We start from the raw sequence: 23118 nt of genomic DNA, 5'->3' as shown, positions 1-23118 counted from the left end.
GTGTGTGTGTGTGTGTGTGCATAAATACTTTTGAATGCGTGTCAGGATGAGATCTGGTAATAGTTAAGCAGTCTCTTTGTTTGGGTAGACAGGGTGGAGTGCCTTCCCAGACTTAGTTAAAATTACAATACACACTCACACAACCATGTGTGTTCGCACGCATGCAACATGCAAAAAATATTTCCATATCATCAAAGAGTTCTCGAACAGGAAGAGTAACATCAAATATCAAATATAATATTCTGCACCACAGAGCTCGTTATATATGGAAATGACACTCTGAAGTTAGGCACACTTTCTTTTCCTCATGATGAATAGGCTACAGTCAAATTAAACCTTTAAAGAAACCAGGAAAAGTCAATTTCAGGTTATTTGTATGTTTAGAAGTGTTGGTATCAGCCAAGCATCAAACAGGATGTGATCTGCTTTGCTGACCACTCCAGCTGTTGTTGTTGGCCACTACTAACAAAACCAGTCACTAGATGGCAGACTAGACCATACTGTATGTACACAATCCCACTGATAATCTCATTGCTGCTGTACTGTCTCCACACAATTCCTGAGACATTTTGTGTTGCATAGATTTCACATGAAAATACCAGAATAAGTGTTTTTATTTTAGCATTAGATTTACAGCGATTGTCGACAGTTTTTTACAGTACAAAAAGTGTAAATTAAATTAATCTGACAGGGATTCAGACATGAGGTGCACTTTATCGTTATTTAAACTTTCAGGACAGTCGTGTTAAAAATAAAATAGAAAAAAAAGGAAAACATGTGCAATCATCAGATTTAAATGGCTTTCCAAGATAGAGGACTTTGACAGGGGTTGACTTCAAATCTTAATATACTTTAATAAACATTTTTCTGTCTGTATGTGTAGAAAAATACCCAGTTTTGGCAAGCTGCCTCTGCTTCAAAGAGAAGGCATAAAGTGTGCACCTGCAGCTGCTCAGTTAGAAATATAAACAAATATATAGGCTTTGTTTTTCATTTTAATTAGTGCAAGATAAAAGAGCAAGAGAGGAGTGAAATGGTGAGTGATGACGGTCAGTGTGCATAGTCAGTGGGTAGCAGGCAATGCTCAGATTACTGTGAACAGAAACAGACATTTTCTGAACAAATACAGAATCCAGTTGCCGTGTGACGTCACAGTTTTTAACAAGGCTTTCGGAAAAGGATATTTTTGCACCTGTTATGGAAATGACACCATGAATATCCTCTGCAACCAGAAAAGATGAGAATACCACAGCGTTTGCATGGATTTATAAAGTTGTCTATCCAGTTAAGTATTTCATCTACAATCTAAAGAGACATGGATCCACAGTTCGGTGAGACTTTAGTGTTGTTATGACACAAAGGTATTTCAGTCTGGTTGGATTCAGCCCCTCCCTCGTCTTTATGATGAGTGCTAGCGTCCAGGCTGGGGGTCGTGGCTTGTGTCGCTTGCAGCTGTCGAGGAGGTGGAGATGCTGTTGTGTTGGATGGCCTGAAGATGAGACCCAGAACCCACAGGGGTGGGACTTCCTCCTGGGCTCACCCCTGCAGCTGGACACAGAGACAGCTATCAATCAAAGTCACTGATCCTGTGTGGATTGTCCGTTCTAGTGCAGGTTTGTGTGCATGTGGTTGTAATGTGAGCAACACATGAATGAAAACCCATTACAGCTGAGATTAAAGGAAAATATCTCTTTTATTTTAACAAATTAATACTGTACATACAGGTAAAAAGACAACAATAGAAATATATGAATATAACACATGCCAATATTGCATCCGTTTTTTGTTCTCCAAAGCTCAACACTTAAAACACAATGGCTGCTCTCCATTTAAGCCACAAGGTGCAGTATGTTTTCAGTATCTTTTATTTTCATTTAGTTACAGGTTCAGTTATTGTCAAACATCAACCTCAGCCTGACTCGAGTGCAAGATGGGCATGGTCTGCATTTTGTTCCATGCTAGCTTCATGCAAGGCAAAACAGCCAAGTGCAAGAACAGCACTGCACTGCACTTTCAAACACCACCAACGTCTGGTTCATTAAATGAGAATGAAAATGAAAAATATATTCCTTTTGAATGGAGAGTTAAGAGTGCAGTGCATCCCCCTGATTGGTTCTCCACAGGAATAAAAGTGCATGTACTAATAGACTGTGGGGGTAAAAGCAGAGTTTTGACTCTTAAGTGCTGTTTAGTTGCATGTGGTAAGATAGGGTTTAAAGCCCCTCTATGTGTAGAGAGGGGGCTGTTATAACAAGACAACAGTAACCATGGGGTATTCCCTTATGTGCACAAATAAGGTATAATGTATCTGAATTATACCCTCACTGGTGGATGGAGATGATTGGTGTCAGGCGTCTGGAAAAGCTGGTGATATTTCTAGCGAGGGGTACAGGGTATGTGGGTTTTACTCACTGGGGTACCCCTGTGCCTCTCTCTGCCGGGCGGTGACAGGACAGTCCTTGTGAGTGAGCAGAATCTGCTTCAGCTGACCCACCTCCGACCTCAGTGACGTCACCTCATTCTGGGAACACAGAGAGAAAAACGCTAAGTATCCTTGAAGCGTGGATTGTGTTTGTGTGTGTAAGTACTTGTCTGTGCACAAAAGAAGCATGCCTCACCTGCAGCTGCAGGTTCGTGTGCGTCAGCTCCTCGGCTTTCTTCTCCAGCGACGACACCCACAGCTTTCTCTTCTGTCGGCAGCGGGTTGCCGCAGCCCGATTACGTTCCAGGAACTTCTGCCTGCGCTCGTCAGGGTCCTGCTCCGATGTCCTTCTGCGACGGTTGCCTGGTCCTCCTCCTTCTGCCCGGCTGCCAACACTGCAGCTAACACCTACCTGCATTGCATGCTGGGAATGAGAAGGTGAGGGTAGCATCTGCTGTGCAGCTGGTGATAACTGTAAATAAAAAAGAGAACATTTTCACATTAGCCACTGTGCCTAAATACAGAAATATGAAGTCAGGTGATTCATGTACTGTATTACCAAGCTTCAGGGCTGACAAATGAAGCCAACACAGTACAAAGTAAAACTTCTGTAGCTTGAATGGCTCCCTGAGGCTGGCTCCAAAAACAAGTCAGTCCCATACACTAACACTTAAGATGCCGACTGTACTAGGCTACAGCAGAAATAAACATGTTTACAACCACGCTACAGTGTACATAGATTGTTGATTTTATGTGCACGGATATTTTATCTGGGGTGGATAGTCTATTTATTTATTTACGGTATTTATTATGTTTTATTGTGTTATCTTTAGGATTTTTGCCTTTTTAGTTTGTTTTGTGGTTTTTATTTTACTGTACAGCACTTTGGAAACCTTTGTGTTTTTTTAATTGTGCTTTAGAAATAAATGGATTGGATTGGATACATATACAAAACACTTTTTCGGATTGCCCATTTCTGCATGGGTGATGATTTCTATAAAATGTTTAAAGTTGAAAAGTGAAAGCATAGTTAAGATTAAGATTAAGATTAAGATTATACTTTATTATCAGATCACTCTGAAATTTGTCTTGCGTCCCATGACGTCCAAAGTTTCACATAAATAATAACAAAATACAAAAAACATACATTTACAGAAAGCATAAATGTTACCCTCAAAAGTCACATTTAAAGAAAAACACAAACTACCTCCTAACTCCTCACAACATAAATCCAACATTACAAAGTGTCTTTGATGCAACACCCAGTGCTCAGTCTGTACATGAACCTTAGGGTCTATTTAGAGACCAAACTCTGATTTAGCAGTTTGACAGACTGAGGGACAAAAGAGTTCCTCAGCCTGTTCAGTCGAGCTTGTGGAACTCTAAACCTTCTGTTTGATGGCAGAAGCTGATATTCCTTGAATAACACATGAGAGTAATGCATAAATGAGGCTATGGCTGTTTCGAGAGTCTAGTTGTTAGCTGCTATTGATTGATTGTGTTAGATGTTCACCACACCTAGTTTGTTAGCTTTGATGGTTAAAGCAGAAGTAAGCGGAATTTTTGTGTTAATATAAGTCTTAAATAGTTATATCTCCCGACAGCAATCACTTATGTAGAGTGTTTGGTCTGAAACACGGGTCTGTCAGTCACTCTGCTCTGCTGTAAGCCGAGGAGAAAACTTTCCTTGTATCCTACAAGCTTTATCCAATGAGGAGAGAGAACCCTTCAACGACATGAAGGGCTGTGTGTGCAGCCAAGGCATGCGCGTGAATGTGGTGACGTAGGGACGAGGACCAATAGATCCATGACGAGGGCGGGGGCTGCTAACTCCATCGGCTGACAAGAAGTTAGCCAAAATGACCGGATCGCTTACTTCTGCTTTAATTAGCCAGCAAATTAATTAGCCTCGAGTTGGCCTTCATTTTTGTATCAGCTGGGATTTAGGTGGTGCTCCACAATCCATCTTTATATACAGTCTATGATGATTATTGATATATTAGTAAAGGTAAAGCTGCGTACCTGTGCTGGAACAGACAGAGGTGCAGGAGGTGAAGCCTGGTGCATGTGTGAAGGCGGTGATTGGTGAGCCTGAGTGTGCGGTCCATTCCCTGACTGGTGAAGCTGGTGGCTGTGCGAGCTTCCCAGGTGCTGTGGAGGAGGGGCGTGGCATCGTTGATAGGAGAGGGGTGGAGCTGGAACCTGGGGATGATGAGGATGGTGATGAGGATGATGGTGGTGGTGTTGTAGTGGAGGTGCCTGGTGGCGCTGTGGCATCATCTCCATCATGTGACCCATGGATGAAACTGGGTTGTTGATGGCAACCATTCCTGGATGATGCTGTTGGAAATGATGGGCCAGTGTCTGTTTGGATCTCTGAGTGGAGATGATGAGATAAAAAAAAAGCAGGTCCGCTTTGAATACACATGCAGTCATCAGGAAATGACCATTTGAACTTATGTATAATATAACAATTTCTCTTCTGGGAGTTTTCTGCAAAAGAAAAATCATCATTTTGGCATTTTCATTAGGCCAAGAGCCAGTTCTAAACTCACCGAGACAAAGAGTTGTCCATATGTCATTTCCCCCAAGAAAGATAAGCACAGAGGTGACTGGAGCTCCAGTGATTGACATTCTCTTTATGACTTCTATATTTCCATATCATCTCATTTAAACGGCACATTCCTCTCTGAATTTATTATGGCCTCGGGAATGCAACCAGATTCCACTCTGAGATATATAAGAAACCTGTGAACCGTATGAGGAGACCCCATGATCAGCGGATAGATGAACATAGAAAGACAGATTTTGCACTCCAAGTCACTTAAAGTCTCCTCTAATACTTTATTTATACTGTATATGCTTTTACTTTTCTTTCTTAATATTAGTATTACATTTCCCCTCAGTGTAAATGTATGATATTTCTGTTCATATGCCTTTCTTGACGCCTCTATATTTTTTTAAACAGTAGGACAGGGCTTCCTTATCCTTTGAAGAATATGTGTGTGTTGTGTTTTCTGGGTGTATACATAAAAATGTACTCGATTCCCAAATTGCCCATGCTGGGATAATTAGAGCCATGCTTCCGGTAACGATGAAGCTGGCCGTTGCAAATCATTTCTAGAATATTATTTATGGCAAGACAAGTTTGGATTCCAAACATTACATAAAGCATCATAGGTTTTATTAATGTAAGACCACTTTGCTATGTTTTGTATAACTGAGCATCTTAATATGTAACATATGTAACTCAATATGTAACCTGAACTTGATCTAGAACATTTCCTAACACAGTTTCCAGAAGTTATATTTTGATAAATGTAAACTAAACTCATATACAAAGAGCATGTGATTCAACGGAAACATTTTCCATCTCCATGTCTCCATTGTGGGTGGGGTGTCTGTGACCCCCCAGGAACCAGCTAAATTGGTCACAGAAGATAAGCCCCCCAACATAAAAGCCGCTTTAGGTCAAAGACGCCCAAATAGCCAATCTTTAGATATAGATCCTCACAGTATCATAGAAAATAGTCTCAAAATGAAAAAAATCTCCAACTTGGTCCACCATCTCCATTTCTCCTAATCGCCCACAACACAGCCCACTGTAGATGAGATGGATAATGTGTTCCAGCAAATGCAGCCGTCTGCAGCTTGATACCTTCACACTTTATCATTCCCATGTATCATCTGACTAAACAGACTGTAAGAGCTAAATTAAACCTCATCTCACCTTTCTCCTCCACTCAGCAGAGGAGAGCGAGAGAGAGGGAGAGGTCATGTTTGGAGCATGACATCACCCCCCCTCTCTGGCAATATTGGTATCTGCTCCCTGTTACACAATATTTCTTTAAGAGAAGAAGCTGCTGAGTTTCTCTCTCTCTCTCTCTCTCTCTCTCTCTCTCTCTCTCTCTCTCCCTCTCTGTCTGTCTCTCTTTCTCTCTCTGTCTTTCTCTCTCTCTCAACCATTGAGCGACGAAAAAAAAGGGAGCACATTTAGCGGCTGCCAAGGATGAGGTCACTGAGCTGTCTGTGCCAGCTTTACAAGCCAGCCAGCCAGCCAGCCAGGCCGCCAGTCAAACACACACACACACACGCACACACACTGAACAGGACGGGGCACAAGTATTTCTTCTCTGTTTACTACATAGAAACACCCTGACACTGGGGCTGGCGATTACATCATGGATCGCAACGGCCTGGATGACACACCACACTGATATTTCTGTCATGAGGGATCAGTGAATGAAGACATGGAACTGTACGTGATACACTGATCCACTTGTCAAATGTTTACTTTTCGACTTGAGCCGAGTGTGGAGTTACTGTACAGCAGAGGGTAATATATCCACCGTGGTTTTACAGAAGCAAAGTCATGTTTCACATTCGAAGATACAAAACATTTCAACTGATGAGAAAAATGACTTTAAAACAGAATAAAGTTGACGTGTATGCATGCGTGTGTATGAACAAGACATGAAGAGAGGTTCAGATTTGAACCCGCGACCTGAGAGGCTCTGAAACCCGAAACCACTTTTCATCTGCCACTCTATATACAAGCTCTACACATGGAGTCATAACCTGTAAGAGCTTGTTTATGTATATGTATATGTGTGAGTGTGTGTGTGTGTGTGTGTGTGTGTGTGTGTGTGTGTGTGTGTGTGTGTGTGTGTGTGTGTGTGTGTGTGAGAGAGAGAGAGAGAGAGAGAGAAAGGGAGAGAGTGCTTGTGTGGGTGCAGGGAGATTTCACAGTTTTCCCTTTGAAGTTGCTTTTGATAGCACACATATATTTAACAATTCATACTACATGCACCTAGAAAGAGGAAATGTAAAATTCACAGAGGAAGAGATAGAGGGCATGTTGACACAAGGTAAATAAAACAACCAAGAAAGTCAGAGAGAGCATGTAGATGGCGACTTCCTGTGGTGTGTGAGTGTGTTAAGTGTCCATCCCCACCAGGAAGGAATAAACCAAAGGCAGTGTTGAACTTCATACACTTGATAAAGTGGTTTGACACCTAATAGCTTCTAATATTGTAGATTTTTATCATTTAGGGTCTGAAAAGATTCTTTAAATTCTGTCTGTTTATAACAGTTGGGCATGCGTGAGCTGTTTAATGTTTTTCCCACTCTATCAAGTGTAAAATGCTACAGAAATCATTGAATAGCTTTGATTTTTCAGTATTCACCAAACATGAGGTGTATTTTCAGCACAAGAAACCTTTTGCTAGGAGCATTTCATCAGTGTGCTCTTTGCCTTTTTGCTAGCACATGTGATATAATACAGGTGTGGTCAACTTTGGCTTTGATTTTTGAGTCACGATGAGGAAAGTGAAATCATAAAAACTTAAAGGAGTGGTTAGCCATTTCTGTAGTTATCAATGCACTTATTTGCTTTCTGACAGAGTTGATGAGAAATCAATACCACTCTCATTCCTGAGGCTACAGCTAACAGCCAGTTATCTTAGTTTGCCCATTAACATGTTATCTTTCATTGGTTTAATCTGTAAATAACCAATAAGGTATAAACCACAATTCACAGTTTTATAAAAGGTTGGTCAGGGCCTTATCCAAAATGGCAAAAAGTTATATTTTGGTTTTGGTTTTTGTACAAATTTAACCAATAGCATGTAACTAAACTAGTAAAGGTTAGAAGCTTTAGAGGTGCATGAACACTGGTGATGCTAGCAGTGGACTGAGATAAGCTAGCTGTGTCCCCATTTTCCTCTTCTCGTTGAACTCACAAAAGCAAATATGCATTTCCCAGAATACTGAATTGTTTCTTTAATACTGCAACATTTGAAAATCAGCTTTCATACAAAACAAAGACCTGATATTGGATCACCATAAGTTGCTGGTAATTTATGATGTGCTCATACAGACTCTGTATTATGTCATTACCCGAGAAGAAAGGAACAATCCACAGAGACAGGAGGAAAATATCTGAGCTGGTCAGTAGCTACCTGAGGCGAGGAACAGGAGGGGTTGTGTCCAGGACCTGGTATAGCCATTAGACAAGACATCTGCTTCTCTATCTGAAGGAGGGAAAAAAATTGTCATAAAAATAACCTTTCAACCATCACAAGAAAAAGCATCAGCACCTACATAAAGAGCTCCCCACGAGGTCACATCCATCTGGAGTTTGACACTTTTGATTAATTCATCCAGAAGAGCGAAGTGAGTTTTTCTGTCAGCCATGAATATTTCTAACTCGGGCATCTTGACCACTTTGGCCACTATCCCTGCATCTATAAATCATTATGCATATTCACCCTATAACAACACAACTCAATCCATTGAATACCTCAACACAAACACAAATAATATATTTAAACTCCATTTTACCGCATAACTACACAGCATCAAAATAGGAAATGGATAGGTGGAACAAAGAAACTGTCTCGTTGGCTTTATAGCGTTAAAATTAAAATCGTCCCAAAAATAAATGATCTATTTGCCATGGCTGCTGCTAATCGTCTCTTAATTTAAAGTCAGTACATTTTACTGGAAAGGCAAAAGGCTGACATGTTTCAAATTTGTTTTAAACCAGAACTTCCTCTCCCACCAACTTCAGTATATTCAACACTGAATGAGCAACAATCTCCTCATGCAGGTTGTATTCATAGATCAGACAGTTAAGACTGATTCATGAATGAGTGACTTCAAAGGGAACACTGTAAGTATCACTCTCAATGACGAAAAGCCAACATCTATATCTATGCAAGTCTCCTCGGCTCGCACTCCTAATTTTTTAAATCTACACAGAACACGTCCCTGCATGGAAACTAAGAAGAGTAACCAGCTGCTTTTGACCTTTGACCTTCTCAAACTGACATGACTTACTCCACCTCTGTCACTACCAGTATGTACAGCTGAAATAAACCATAGAAATGATATCTATAACTTCTATAAACCCACTCCTCCTACTAAAAAGTTCATCTTCAGTTCAGAAAATTCTTCTTCACCATAACATGGTTGTTTCAATACCAGCAGACAAACAGACATCAGACTAGAAGAAATCAACTCAACAATACACAACAATACATTTTCCATGTAATACAAATAAGAAAAACAAACATTAAACTCAGTACAAAGTCCTGTACATCATTAATCCTCTGACTCTGCATTACACTTTGTCAGTGTTGGTCTTCCTCACACTTCAATCCCAATCTCCAAACTTTCCTCATAATAACACCAACTGGGTATAACCACATCAACTAGGCGGCTGTCAGTTTGTCAACCTTCATATGACAACCCAATATAACAAAATAATCCACACTATGATGATTTTTCTTTTCCTTTTTTGTTTTGTTTGTTATTGTTTATGTCCTAATGTCTGTTTGTTTCTATTTTTATTTTGTCGATGATGAAAAAGTCACCACGTATACGTGTCTGAATGCAACTGCATGTGTGTGAGTAACCGGTGTCTCATACTTACAGTCATGTGCTGAGCAGATGCCCCTTGCATGGCGGGGTCTGGCAGCGTGCCAGGTAAGGAGGCTGGCAGCGGTTGTCTGTGTCTGTTCCGCATGTGGAGGAGGGAGGACAGTGGCCCTGGAACTGGGCTGTGGTCAGCCACAGAACGAGACAGAGAGAGGGACAGGTCAGGCCAGGGAGCTAGCCGCAGATTAGGTTTCATTAATCCAGGTTGAGGGAGAGGTGCAAATTGAAACATTTATAACCCGGCGTTAATGACAGATGAGACTGAGATAGATGGATATGAAAAAAAGTCAATGTGGTGATGGATTAATCAGGGGAGTAATAGTGGAAGGATTTAGTTATATTCACTGGAGCTAACTGTTTTTTTAAAGGGTTGGTTTACCAACATTATTTTAAAAATGTAACTGCACACTTACCTCAAGAGGTTTTTAATTTTTTTGCCTGACACAATGTGAATGTTATTCTGTTCATTGTATGAGAGAGAGAAGATATATAAAGAAGAAGCACATTTAAAATAATTATGTGTTTATCTTGTGTTTTCCCTGGATGTGGTGGTGACTGGAAATAGCGTAAAAACTGTCTTGAAGAAATCCATGCTCTGTGAAATATCCAGAATAACACACTGTTGTCTAGGTCTCCTAATTGAAGATCAAATATTGGTCGCCTTTTATAACAACTGGAGATATTTAAGGCACTGAATGAGCTGTGCAATGTCAGTACAGTCAAATCCGGTGAGGTAAAGTAAATATCTCAAAAATGCGGGCACAAAAATTGAAAACACATAGCTGCAAACCACTAGAGGTAAGTGCGAAAATATGTGGCTTTGTAATCTGGATGAACCAAAACTTTTTGTCGAAAAATGAGAACAAAATGTAAATGTTATTGTATGTGAGTAAAAAGGGGTAAACAGAGGTTTGAAGTGAAGCACTGACAATGGAAACTATGATGAGGTGAACATAGTGAAAGAAAACAGAGAGAAGGAAAAAAAAGTGACAGCTTGAGAGGGAGGAGAGAAGCTAAGGGATCACAGCGGGGGATGCAGAGACCCAGGGTGCCATGTGCTGACCTAACCGCTCTGGCTCGCGGCCAATCGGACGGCGTGGGCCTCCGTGGCCGCGTTGAGGTCATCGGTAATGATGTCATCACTGAATCTGGGGTATGCGGCCCGTTTAACATACAACACAGTGCAGACAAACCAAAACAACATTTCCTAACGTAACCACAACAGTTCTACCGGGCCTACAGCCAGACACTCAGAGACCAGGTTGCCATGGAAACCGGTGGTAAACACAAGGGGAAACAGTCAGACAGCCGCTCCATGGTTCAGTTAGTAACACTTAGCTGGTTTCACTGACTAACATGTCTGTCTGAATACAGCTGGCACTGATTTACTGCAGCATGATCGACTGTCAGATCTCTCACTGTCCCGTCACGTCCCGGACAGATGTTTGGGCCGTATTATTCACTGACTTACTTGTGATACCTTGACTCATCACGTCAACTGCAGAGCTGTGATAGAAGCTTGGTTTATCTGCGGTATGTGTTTCAAACTGAAATCAGTTGTAGACTTGTTGGTGGGAGATAAGAAGGCTTTTATTTTTGTAACACTGAGATTTGGGGAAAGTTCAAAATTCCTCTTTAGTCTTTTAAGTATTAAAAACAGTCTCATAAATGAGAATCATCCTGGGGGGATTTAGAGTGTTGACCGTGTAACCGCCCCCAGTTTAAATCCGGCTGCGGACCTTTGTTGCATGACATCCTCCCATCACTTCCTGTCTGTCACTACAGTATATTTTCCATTTAAGAGAAAAAACGGACAAGGTCCAAAAGATGAGAGAAAAAAAAAACAAAAATAAACAACGCCAAAAAAGGAAATATGAAACAGCATTATTTAACATATTTGCTGATGACTCAACTATACAAAAACTTTAAGAACAATTTAACTGAGGAAAATTTGAATTTAAATGCTACAGTTTTTTGCATTTGTTTGATTTGAAATTGTTTGAAATTCAAAAGAAGTTGAAGTAACAGTTGAAAAACAATTTGCAAAAGACGTTAAATAGCAGTGACACTAGACATACATAAGATGCTTCATTCACTTCACTTTGGGAAGAACTAAATTTGAGAAAATATTATGAGGTGAAAACAAATCTTTTTTTTCTTTGTTTTATTAAATTTTGAAGTGTAATTTTATGAAAATGGTCATTTACGTTTATATATGCTTAAAAATTGGAAAAATTCAGTAATACACATGTTGTCATTGGTAGTCCAAAATTCATAAATATAGAGAGATATAATATAATTTATGTAATTTACAAATCTGCCCGATTAAGATTGTGAAATATATTAATGCTCTATATTCAATCTTTATTAAATCAGTGCACTTCATTTTACACTATGATTAAAGTGTATCGTGTATTTTCAATTATGATGATCCCACCTGTTCTCATTGCCTAAAGGCATTCTGAATTAGATTTTTTTTTTTGATTGAACAAATTTAAATTTGACATGGGCAGTGTCTAACAAAACACTTTTCTGATTAAAGAGCAGGCTGTGATTAAAATTGCTGTGAAAATTTGCACTAAACCCATAGTATATGTCTTTATATTCTAATATGACTGAGTGTCTTGTGTAGTTCACAAATCCACAAAATTGAACTGTCAGGAAGAGTGGGAGCAGCTGCTGGGAGCTGGTCAGATGAAAGACAGGAACTCCTCTAATCTGTCTCTTGAACTGGGTGATAACCAGGGAGCCTGGAAGCTGCCCAGACGCCGAGAGAGAGAGAGACTCTGAGTCTTAAAAGACAAAACAGAGGCAGTAGTCGGGTGGTATAGTGTCAGTGGGTTTGAGTGGGTGTTACGCAGCGGCTCTCCATCTCATGCTATTACTTTGTTCTCTCAGTAAATTGATGTTTGATTTTTTTCCCCCCTCTTTCTCTCAGTTCATTAGTGCAGTGATAAATTATGCAGGGGGGAAATGCCAGTCTGTGCCAGACAGAATGAGTTATAATACTTCCAAAACAGGATGGGCGAGACAGGGCGAAAGAGGGGAAGAAAGAGTGAGAAAAGGCAACATTAAAAGGGAATATGTGTGTATGGGATGTGTTGCTGCATGAATGGACAGTTGAAGTAATATCTCTGTGTGTGTATATGTGTCTTTGGATGATTGCATGCGTGAAGGTGTGTATGCATGCACCCGGGCCGTACTCATACTCACCCTGAGTGCGAGAGTGTGGAAGGAGACTGGTTGATGACTGATCCAGACTGGGAGGATGTCAGGGCTTGCTGAGCAGCCAGGCTGCAGCTGGGGCCCACCAAGGGGCCATGGGACTGGGGATGCTGCAGCGGATGGGTCTGGGGATGATGCAGGGGTGGCTGGGGATGTGGGTGCTGAGACTGGGGTGGGTGCTGGAGCTGAAGCTGGGGTTTGAGCTGGTGCTGGTTCATACAGGGCGGCCCATTATGGGTAAGCGTCTGTGGGGAGAGGCGGAAGCAACATACAGCTGGGACCATTTTTGAACATTGAGGGCACTCTCTGCTTTTCAATCTGTGTGTGTTTTGTGACAGTGATGCGTGGCGTGCATACATTTGTTTAGGTGTGTGTCTGCGTGTGCTTGTGTGTTTGATGTCTAGCTGTTTCTTTTGCAGAGGAGAATGTGATCGCCTGGTGTGTCTTTCCTCGCAGCAGGTCAGATATCTGCAGTCACCTAATTGAGTCTGACTTCTTTTATCTCGCTCACGCTCAAGTGTCACTCAAAACACAAACCTGACAGACGTGACTAACACCTAGTGGTAATGAGGGACAGGTCTGTGTGTGTCTAACCACAGCCAAAGACTATGAATTCTGCTTAATTTGGCTTTATATTTTCTTGAAAATGTACCTGTTTGCTCTTTTCTTCTTCTTGTGCTTGAAGAAACTCCTCCTCTATCTCCTTGAACAGACCAACCGCTTCACAGTTCTGTAAAAATCTGGTTGGCGTCGGCGTCTGGTCTGGAAGCATCATACACAAATACACAAACACACAAAAAGGAGAGACAGGTTTTTTTTTTAAAAATGCGCAGACATTGATGTGGTTGTTTTTGCTTATTCTGCTTCCTAAATCAACTATCTCCCAGATTATGATGCCAAGTGGAGAAACAAGCCAGCTTCCAGCCATGCTCTCTCTCTCTCTCTGTCTCTGTCTGTGATAACATCAGTCTGTCTCTCTGGGCCGTCTAAACATGCAGCGGTCAAAGGTCGGCTGGGCTCTTTGTTTTGACATAAGACTTCCTGCAGGAGGTGTGACAGGCTGCAGGACAGAGACACAGAGAAAAAAGGACGCAGAGGGAGAGTCTGCAGGGGTTAGATGTCATGCTGATGTTTATGTCCAGACAGACAGCTGTTTCCATGGTTACAGACAGTGTTCTGACCATGAGACTCTGCAGCGAGACGATCATGGTGACGCAGAAATACTGGGATGGTGAGGCTACTCAATGTGAACCTATTGCACAGATTGCTTTTACATTTATGACCTTAGAGCTGTGACGTACCTCTGGAGTATTGAAGCAAAAACATGTCTCAAATTACTGGCTACAAGATTATCCATTTAGCCTTTAAATAACTGCAAATCTGTTTTATTTAATGTCTCAGTGGAGAACCAACCACAGCATTATTCATAATTAATTGTTACATTTAGTACCAACTGTGGTTTTTTGAGTTTTTGAAAGAAATATTTTTTTCAGTCATAAGAAGCATTTAAAGAAAATTTTAGATGGTCACAGCAGGACACAAGATCTCTCCCTTAAATTAATTTAAAAAAAAATTAATTCTCATTGTTTTAAACAAGATGTCACCTCTATTCAGTTGGAAAAAATGAGGCCTTCAAAGTAGAGGACGAATATGAAAAATGTACAAATCTCTTAAAGTAGTTTTTTTTTCTTAATGTAACTATCGTATAGATTCAATCAGTAATTGATCAACTAAATGTAATTCTATCAGTAGGTTTTCAAGCAAAAATAGCAACAACAGTATTACTGTGTTGTACTGTATATGATAGTTAATTGAAAATGCTTTTTTCCCCCATATCTTCTGACATTTATACAACATTTTTATCTGATCTCTGCTCAAATAATCTCCTATAAATACTGAGCAAATTAATACGTATTAGAAGTAATAATTTGTCACAAAACTTACTGTCATGTATTTACAGTATGTAACCGCTGCTGTCATAATAACTGACACTGATACAATCTAATACAGGTAAATATTTGCTCTGTCGATCAGCAGTATAATGTTTTTGTCTGGTGTACACCACAATAAAACCAGGATTTAGAGCTAGTTAGTAAAGTCTTCCTGTTTAGAAATGGTTACATCCGTGTAGTCCCTCCGTTATCTCCTGTTTCCCTTATTTTTCCACGACGTTCAAACAAAGAGTGAGATATTTAGGATGAGGATATTTTGGTTTGTGCTGACACATGTACAACCACTCCCCACCTCTTCTTTAAAATCAAAGGGGGGTCTCGGCTGATGGCCTTATCAGTTTGGTCTAATCTGATGGAGTATTCTATACATGTTGCAACATGAGCAGCTCTGTTTCACAGCGCAGACTATCTGAGGGAATGAGGCTTGTATCAAGCTTATCTGATTTCATATTGTATAACGTAGCATCATCATTTTTTCATCGAGCACTGATCCTGAACAGAGGTCAGCACCACACACACATGCAGCCAGACAACAGCTGAACAGAGTGACATATAGCAAGTGTGAGTGGTGAAAAAAAGGGAAAGCTTACAGAATTGGTGGTTAAGGGGAAAGATGAGGGGGAAAACTGCTAATTAAAAGCTAAATATCCCCAGAGGATCAGAGAAACCACACACACAGTGCGTGAACTAAACACCTGTTTGATGTTGAACAAAGTGGTGGGTGCTGGAGGAACAGTTCAGTGCTGGTCTCACCTGTGAAAGCTGTGTCCGTTTTGATGGCGGGGAACTTGAGAGTCATCTCATGCTTGTGTCTGTGGATGATCAGGTGCTCCTCTAACTGGAAGCGCTGCAGCACACCGACAGAGTGAGAAAGACATGAAGAGATGGGTGCAGCTGTACGACACGACACATGGGAGGTGCTCAGTTAAATCAGCAGGTGACTCTATCTCATCTATACCACATAATTTTTCTTAATTTACTTTTTCTAATTCTTATCTTTACTCTTATCATGATAATTGTAATGATTTATCCTTCTGTGGATTTTATTTTAGCAAAGCCTCAACAGTATATCAATGTACATTTTAATGCACATATTAAACAGCCATGTGACAAAAAATAGTAATAGGCTTTATGCAGAGCTCCACTACTTCCTGAACTTAAACAAGCTCCTTTATTTCCTGTCTTACATTATTGGACAGACTGGATTAATCAGTTTGTCCAATAATGTAAGACAGGAAATAAAGGAGCTTGTTTAAGTTCAGGAAGTAGTGGAGCTCTGCATAAAGCCTATTATATATTTTCCTAAAGGAATAGGTAAACTGTATCCAACTGACCTGAGAGCAGCCCGGGGCACCACACACATAAGGCCTGTCCTGTTTGTCATTCATGTCATCCACAAGCCTGGAAAACAGAAGATGAAGAAGAACAACATGAACTGTTGCGGTACAGTAATCGTATGATGATTTCATTTAGTTGTCAGTCTGTAGTTCTCCGTTTTATACACAGAGATAAATCACACAATAAGCCTGTGCAATCCTCCTATTATCACGTTTTGAGGCAACGTGTAATGAGGTAGATGCCACAGATGATGGATGTTTCACCCTGAGACTCAACTTTATCTCAAGAACAATTATCCCCTTGGTGCCAGCTGTACACTGAAGGTAGTCATTTTTTATTAGGACAAGTAATACATAGAATGTGTTTGTGTTTTCGCTAACTATTCATTACTCAATACTAATAACATATACGCACCAAATGGCATCAAAGTCTTACAGCATCATGATCTCTAAAGTGCTATGTGCAGTGCGATTGTTTCAGCCTACAATTAGGCTTTCATCGGGGCATCAGTTAATGATACCAGTGTGATGAAAGGCTGCATGCTCGCCCCGCATAACATAAAAATCAAGTCACCACAGGATAAAAATATCAGCGCAAACGCACAACACAGCACATCAGTGAACCCGCTCACAGCACACTAACCCAGGCTTGACCCAGTCAGCTCTTCTGTGGGCATATTAGGCCAGTGATGGGTGGGTAATCAGGACTTATTTGAAGTGCTACTGCTGCTGGCCCTTCACTTTCCACTGAGTGCAAAGGAAGAAGCCTCCAACTCCCTGACCTCAGGCATTCCTCCAAGCTGCATGTCATCAACGAAGATTCACACACTTGTAGTAGGACAGAGAGGGTCATTAGGTCATCCTCCACCTCTCATCCTCTTAGCTCCAGTGTGGAGGAGGTGGAAGAAAAGGTGTCTGACTGCTTGGGCGGAGGTGATGGCTATGCGAAAAAGTGTTGGATACATATTCATAGGTACAACACGTGCTCTGAAAAACTTCAAGGTTTGCGTGAGCGGGAGAGAAGGCTGAGAAGACAGCAAAGTGGGTCCTGATGTTATGGGAAAGAGTGAGAGCTAAAGAGAGGAGAGAGGGGGCAAAAGTACATGCTTCCATAAGAAATGGAAAGTGTGTGTGTGTGTGTGAGAGAGAGGGGGGGGGTGACATTAGGGTGATGGAGAGGGGAATGGAAAGGGCAAGTGGCAGTGAGAGAGAGAGAGAGAGAGAGAGAGCGGGAGAGAAGGAGGAGGAGGACACAATGAATGGAAGAGAGAAGGAATGAGAGTGGGAGGCGGTAGAGGGAGGACTACTCCTGACAGGTTTGAACCTGCCTCAGCCCCCATTTTCCAACCCCAGGCAAGGTGACTTCATAAGCGTGTGTATGTGTGTGTGTGCGCGTGTGGAGCCAATGTTTGTGTCAGCTACAAGACAGAATGATTAAGTGCTCACAACACCACAATTTCTTTAAATAACTTATAAACTCTGTTGAAAAAGGTGTTTCTTCATTTACTACAGTTTATCACATGTCCTTCTTTGCAGTGATATCACGTCATCATTCACAGATACATGAAAACTGATAAACTTGAAGTGATTCATCATTCACTATCATTCACTATGGCACTATTACCTCTCCCCTCCTCCTTTCAGCAGCGATTGTACAAGATGAGCAGACTCAGCACATTTCCAGCAAAACCTTCTGTCAGAGTGGTTACATCAATCACAATGACGTCATCCTTAATACATAAATCCAACAACTGACCAGACAACATGTTGCCAATTTAAGACGGATTAATGTCTGCGTTGGAAAAAAAAAAAAAGTCTTTGGGGGCAACGAAATTATAAGGCTTTTTTCCCGCCTCTTCCTCGTGTCTTTGCCCTATATGATCATCACTGCAATGATGCTGAATGACATAACACACACACAACTCTTAAAATCACCCTGTGCTTGTATGAGTCATAACGCACAGCTTTTTGGAAAAAAAAGAAAAAAGAAAAAAGAGAAAAAAATCAGCCAACTTCAGTTAGGCTACTTACTACTTCTCTAAAGTTGCCATGTTTGGTGGATGAGTGTTAACATCGAACCGGCTTGGTTGGAACCCATTCAGCTCAAAGTAAGCAGCGGTTCTGACCAGCAGGTCCCTCCGGCAGGCGGCCGGTTGGTCAGTACCGGTGTGTATGTCTCCAGAACATGACCCGGTGTGTTTCCTTCCCCCGCTGCTTCAAGCTAAAACAACCTGTTCAACTCATAAACAAGCCAGGCACAGCTGTATTCAGAGTGCTGTCACACCCCCCAAATAGACGCTCGCGCTCAGCCCGACGTCCGCCTGGTGATGAGACTTCACCGGGACAGCTAGCCAAAAAAACAAAAAGAACTTGCCCCGTTAACTTAACTCCGGCACCGTTGAAAAAATGTGTTTTTAAGGTGTAAAAGCAATTCCAGCAGAGTGATGTTTAGCGTCAGGAGAGCGGCGGCTGGCGAGTTTAAAGTTTTGTGAATGAAAGTAGATGAGGCTTACCTACAAGTAGAGCGGGACAAGCGGCGCTCCAGAGAGGAACCACGTTGGACTGGAGCGAGATTACAATACGTTCTATTTACAGAAGCATTACATCACCCTCCCGGTGACGTCACGTGGGATTCCTGAACTTCTAAATCATTGCGGTCCCGTACGGAGAGAGGGATTGAGGAGGGGGGGCGGGGTTACGACGCCGGCCGGTAGGGGGACGGGACGGGACTGGACGGGGACAGGCAGCGTGGTGCTGGACCTGGACCGACACAAAAACCAAATGAGACACACCAGCGACAACGTGACGGGACACGGGGCAGACCGGGTGGGTGGACGAGACCCAGTTTTTTTTCTCCCCCCTCCTCACTCTCGGTGTCTGTGCGAACGGGACGTCCCAGCGACTGTATCGAGTTCATGCGTCGAAATGAGCTCGAGCCCCAGGAGTTTTGAAACTTTCCTGATGGATGGCGCTTTATTTATCTCGAAATATAATAATTATTATCAAACACAGACAGGGTTTGAAGACTAATTAGGTCGAACTTTGTCTCGAAATTATCTCGACAAAAGACAGCAAGACATTATGAAACTGTAATTAAAGGACTGGTAGACAGTAGCCTAATGCCAACACCAATAAAAGATTACTAATGTTAGCATGACAACAAAAACAGCTATTATTATGATAACAGTAATCATCATCATCACTGTGATAAATTGTTCACTGACCCTTTGTTTTATCTATTGACCTAAAATAATTGTAGTCTACTGCCTCTCACAACTCTTTAGCTCAAACTCATCAGACAACCATGCAATGAAAATACTAATAAGATATCACAGGCTATGTGAAAGAACCCACACCTCAAACAATCAGACAGACTTAGCCTACAATTTATGCTCATCTACTATATTGCAGTGATCATAAAACACATTAGGGATTTAACAGCTTTAAAGTCTCTGAGGACTGAATGCTGATTGATAAAGTGCAACACACTGTGATAGACTGGCTTTATTGTTACCATCAGTAGATCCACAGTCACACACTGGTGGCCATTGTGTGTTTATTATGATGTCATAAGTCATGATCAGGGCAAAGAGCCCTAAGTTTGTGTAGAGGACACAGACTGTTCACAGGAAAACTCCTAGAGTTCAAATAGTTGTTCATCATTGTGTTTTATATTAAAAGAAGAGCTCTTATTCTACGATATATAGTTTGCCAGATAGAGATATGAAGTATTCTGTCTCTAACATGCTCTTTAGTGTTTTTTTGTGAAATTGCACTGATTTCATCTTTGAGCATACAAATGCCTGCTGTTTGGGGATTTCTTCAGTTATGTCTGAAATCCCATTGGCAATTCAAAACACCAGGTCCTCGGTCATTCACTTCTAAATGAGCTAACCCATGGAGTAATATCTCTGCCATGTTTGGTCAGGGTTTCCGTTGCACCAGCTGGGCTGGGGCTGAACAGAGGGATATGGTTTTGTTGTGGTTGAAGTGCAACATGGGACCGAACCCTTCTGACTCATCATCAGCCAATCGCAGAAAGTATGCAAATTCTGGTAGCCATGGCAACGTGGAGAAACAGGAAGTTGTGATGATGTCACTCTGTGTTTTGAGCTCTTCCCCATGTGGATGTGAATCACTGAGTTTTGTTTTCAGTGCAGATAGGGGATGTTTTACAGCACGCGCGTGTGTATGTGTGTGTGTCTCTAAACAGTGCACAGTCACACTGAAAAGTGTATGACGGCAGCCAGGAAGTCTCCTGCTGCTGCCCTGGAGCAGACAATGCCACTGAGATTACAACTACCTCCATAACTCAGTGGCAATACCAGCCATTACCATCTGGCATCTTCACCTCAGCATGGCTTTTAACAGTCAGACTGGGAGCTTTTAGAAAGCTGCCTGCTCGGAGCTTGATGTCACCTTGTCTGTAAAAATACGGTGCCTCAGGTCAAAGGTCAAACAAACCTAGTGACCTTAACATCCATGTAGCATTATGCTCACTGTGGCTACATCATTTATCTGGCTCAGCTGTTGACACAGTGTATTGTGGTTTCTTGCTATTTCTATCCTTGAATTGCAGAGTAATGTGTGACTTATAAAGTAAATGGAAACAGATACTTTAAACAGCATCCAAGTATACGAGTTACAGTCATCAGATTATGTAATAGTTAGAGTTAAATTTACATCCAGCTCTGCCCTCACATGCAGACCCACTGGTGTGTTTGGTGCACACCATACAGCATGTGTAAATTGGAGTTATGTTTTGGTTGGCCGGTTTAGCTTCAGCGAAAAAGAGCTTGATAATCAGAAAATCCATGCTAGGCTGAAATCTATCCCAAACTGCTGTATTGTGCGCCACCCACGGACCTCAGATCAGATGATGTCATGCACCATAAACTCTCTCTGTGTCTCTCCCTTTCTCTCTTGCATTTCACAACACATGCTAGCACTTCTCATTTACGTAATGGTGTTGGTAACTGCGTCACTGTCACAGGTCTGATACACCATGTGTGTGTAATGAGCGTGTTTATGTTGAGTGTGTGTCTCCATGTTTGTGTGTAAGAGAGAACATCTGTCTTAGGTGGATGAAGTCACTGGATTTCTATACTGTACATGTGTGAGAGACGGTAGACGCTGGTGATGTCATGCTGCTTGTGTGAGTGTGTGTGATACTTATTGTTAGCAGTTAGGGTTGCAAAGCGGTGGTAAATTTCCAGTAAATTTCTGGTAAATTTCTAGAAACTTTCCATGGGAAGTTAAGCTGGGGAATTTGGGAAATATTCCAAATTGGAAACTTTCCATGGGAATAATGGGAATTTATGGGAATTATTGGGAATTTATGGGAATTAACTGGAAATTGGGGGTAATTTAAACAAACTGTATCATATCCAAACCTAAATGTAAATATTTTGTTTTGTCATAAGTAGACATCCATGCACAGTGCATATAGGGGGCATGGTCTCAATAGCCCTTCAGTAAGCAGTGTGTTTTAGCCAAGATTATGCTACAATATATTTTCCCCAACTAAGTTCCCTGTTAAGGGCCAACCTTCAATTTTGTAAATTTCGGATTTATTCCCATATATTCCTGTTAATTCCCATGGAAAGTTTCCAACTTAGCAGTGAATCTGTGTGTGTGATGCAGTGTTTTATATGGTTGGATAAACAGAGAGCAGTCAGAAAGAGAGTGAATGTGCTCTCAGGTCTTGAGGTTGTTTGCTGAAGTCCCTGGCCAGTGGTTTATGACAGGCCATTTTAACGCTCGATTAACAGGTCCAACACAGGCCAGCCGGCCCTGGTTAGCCAACCCCAGTGATTTAAGGACATTCTCCGCTCTCTGGGAGCCACACACACCACAAAGTTCTCCACTCACCCACTGAGCCATTATAGGGTAGCATTAATCAGTAAACTTTATGGATGTAATAGTTTCTGTTGCCAATAAGTTGTGCAAAGCTTATCATTTATTTATCGATACACACAGCACAGATACATGTAGAGTTGTAACACAACATTCCCTAATTTTCAATCCTGAGTTAACTCTGATGGAAAATAAACAACAAATGTTTTTCATATTTTCATAATTTCACATTGGTCTCCTTTAAAGACGTTGCATGACATGTTTTATAAACAACTCCAGTCCAAGAAGGTCCAAAAAACCAAAGCGAAGCATGTATTTATATAATTCATTTCATACACATGGGCAATTCAAAGGCTAAAAAGACATTAACAAAGAAATACAGCAGAAGACATTTATGCTAAGCACATTACTAAAAATTTATATTAGGGGAAAAAAATAGGTAAACCAGCAGCTATTTACCACGATGAATATTAATAGAAGAATGTAGATTGTCAGCATCTGTCATGTTCACAACCAGTTGTTATTCTGGGACTATGATGCTGCTACTCCCGAGAGTGCGGTCACCGAGAGCCTGGTTCCTCCTCCAGATTTCTATTCACATAGATGACACAGACAATGACTGCGCAGGCCGAGTAATTGGTAAGCCTCTTAAATCATAGTGGGTCTCTTGTTTTTTTTGCTGGCAGTCTTTTGATGACAGGCTGGTGCACAAGTTAAACAACATCTGTAGAACAAATGCATTGTCCATTTGTACATCTGCAATTGATTGTATCAGACTCTTTCACAATAGCTAATTGAGTTAGTAATTTTCTATACAATTTTTGGCAGCTTATTTTTGCAGTGAGTGTTCAACCAACCATCCAAAATTTTCTATATTTCCAGGCCT

The 23118-nt window shown here is 41.3% G+C and overlaps 1 protein-coding gene across 6 annotated transcripts; it reads right to left on the bottom strand.

Annotated features, from left to right (window-relative positions):
• Positions 1–598: 598 nt before the first annotated feature.
• LOC146979036 (cyclic AMP-responsive element-binding protein 5-like) lies at positions 599–19111 on the bottom strand. Of its 6 annotated transcripts, none has more exons than XM_085792165.1 (11): positions 18890–19103; positions 16374–16440; positions 15793–15886; positions 13740–13849; positions 13076–13332; positions 9858–9984; positions 8383–8454; positions 4445–4798; positions 2619–2894; positions 2413–2521; positions 599–1548 (listed from the first exon to the last, which is right to left on the bottom strand). In XM_085792165.1, exons 2-11 carry the CDS (start codon positions 16425–16427, stop codon positions 1412–1414), a joined length of 1590 nt encoding a protein of 529 aa, XP_085648291.1. In that variant the 5' UTR covers positions 16428–16440; positions 18890–19103; the 3' UTR covers positions 599–1411. The 6 variants fall into 6 exon arrangements, with proteins under 6 accessions (XP_085648291.1, XP_085648292.1, XP_085648297.1 ...); XM_085792166.1 differs by having other exon boundaries at positions 18894–18958; XM_085792171.1 differs by having other exon boundaries at positions 15793–15933; positions 18890–18933.
• Between the last annotated feature and the right edge of the window lie 4007 nt (positions 19112–23118).

This window comes from Trachurus japonicus, chromosome 11 (assembly GCF_045865225.1).
Source record: "Trachurus japonicus isolate A0001 chromosome 11, Traja_1.0".
NCBI lineage: Eukaryota > Metazoa > Chordata > Actinopteri > Carangiformes > Carangidae > Trachurus > Trachurus japonicus.
Note: the sequence above shows the minus strand (reverse complement) of the source record. Positions and strands in the feature narration are given on the sequence as shown.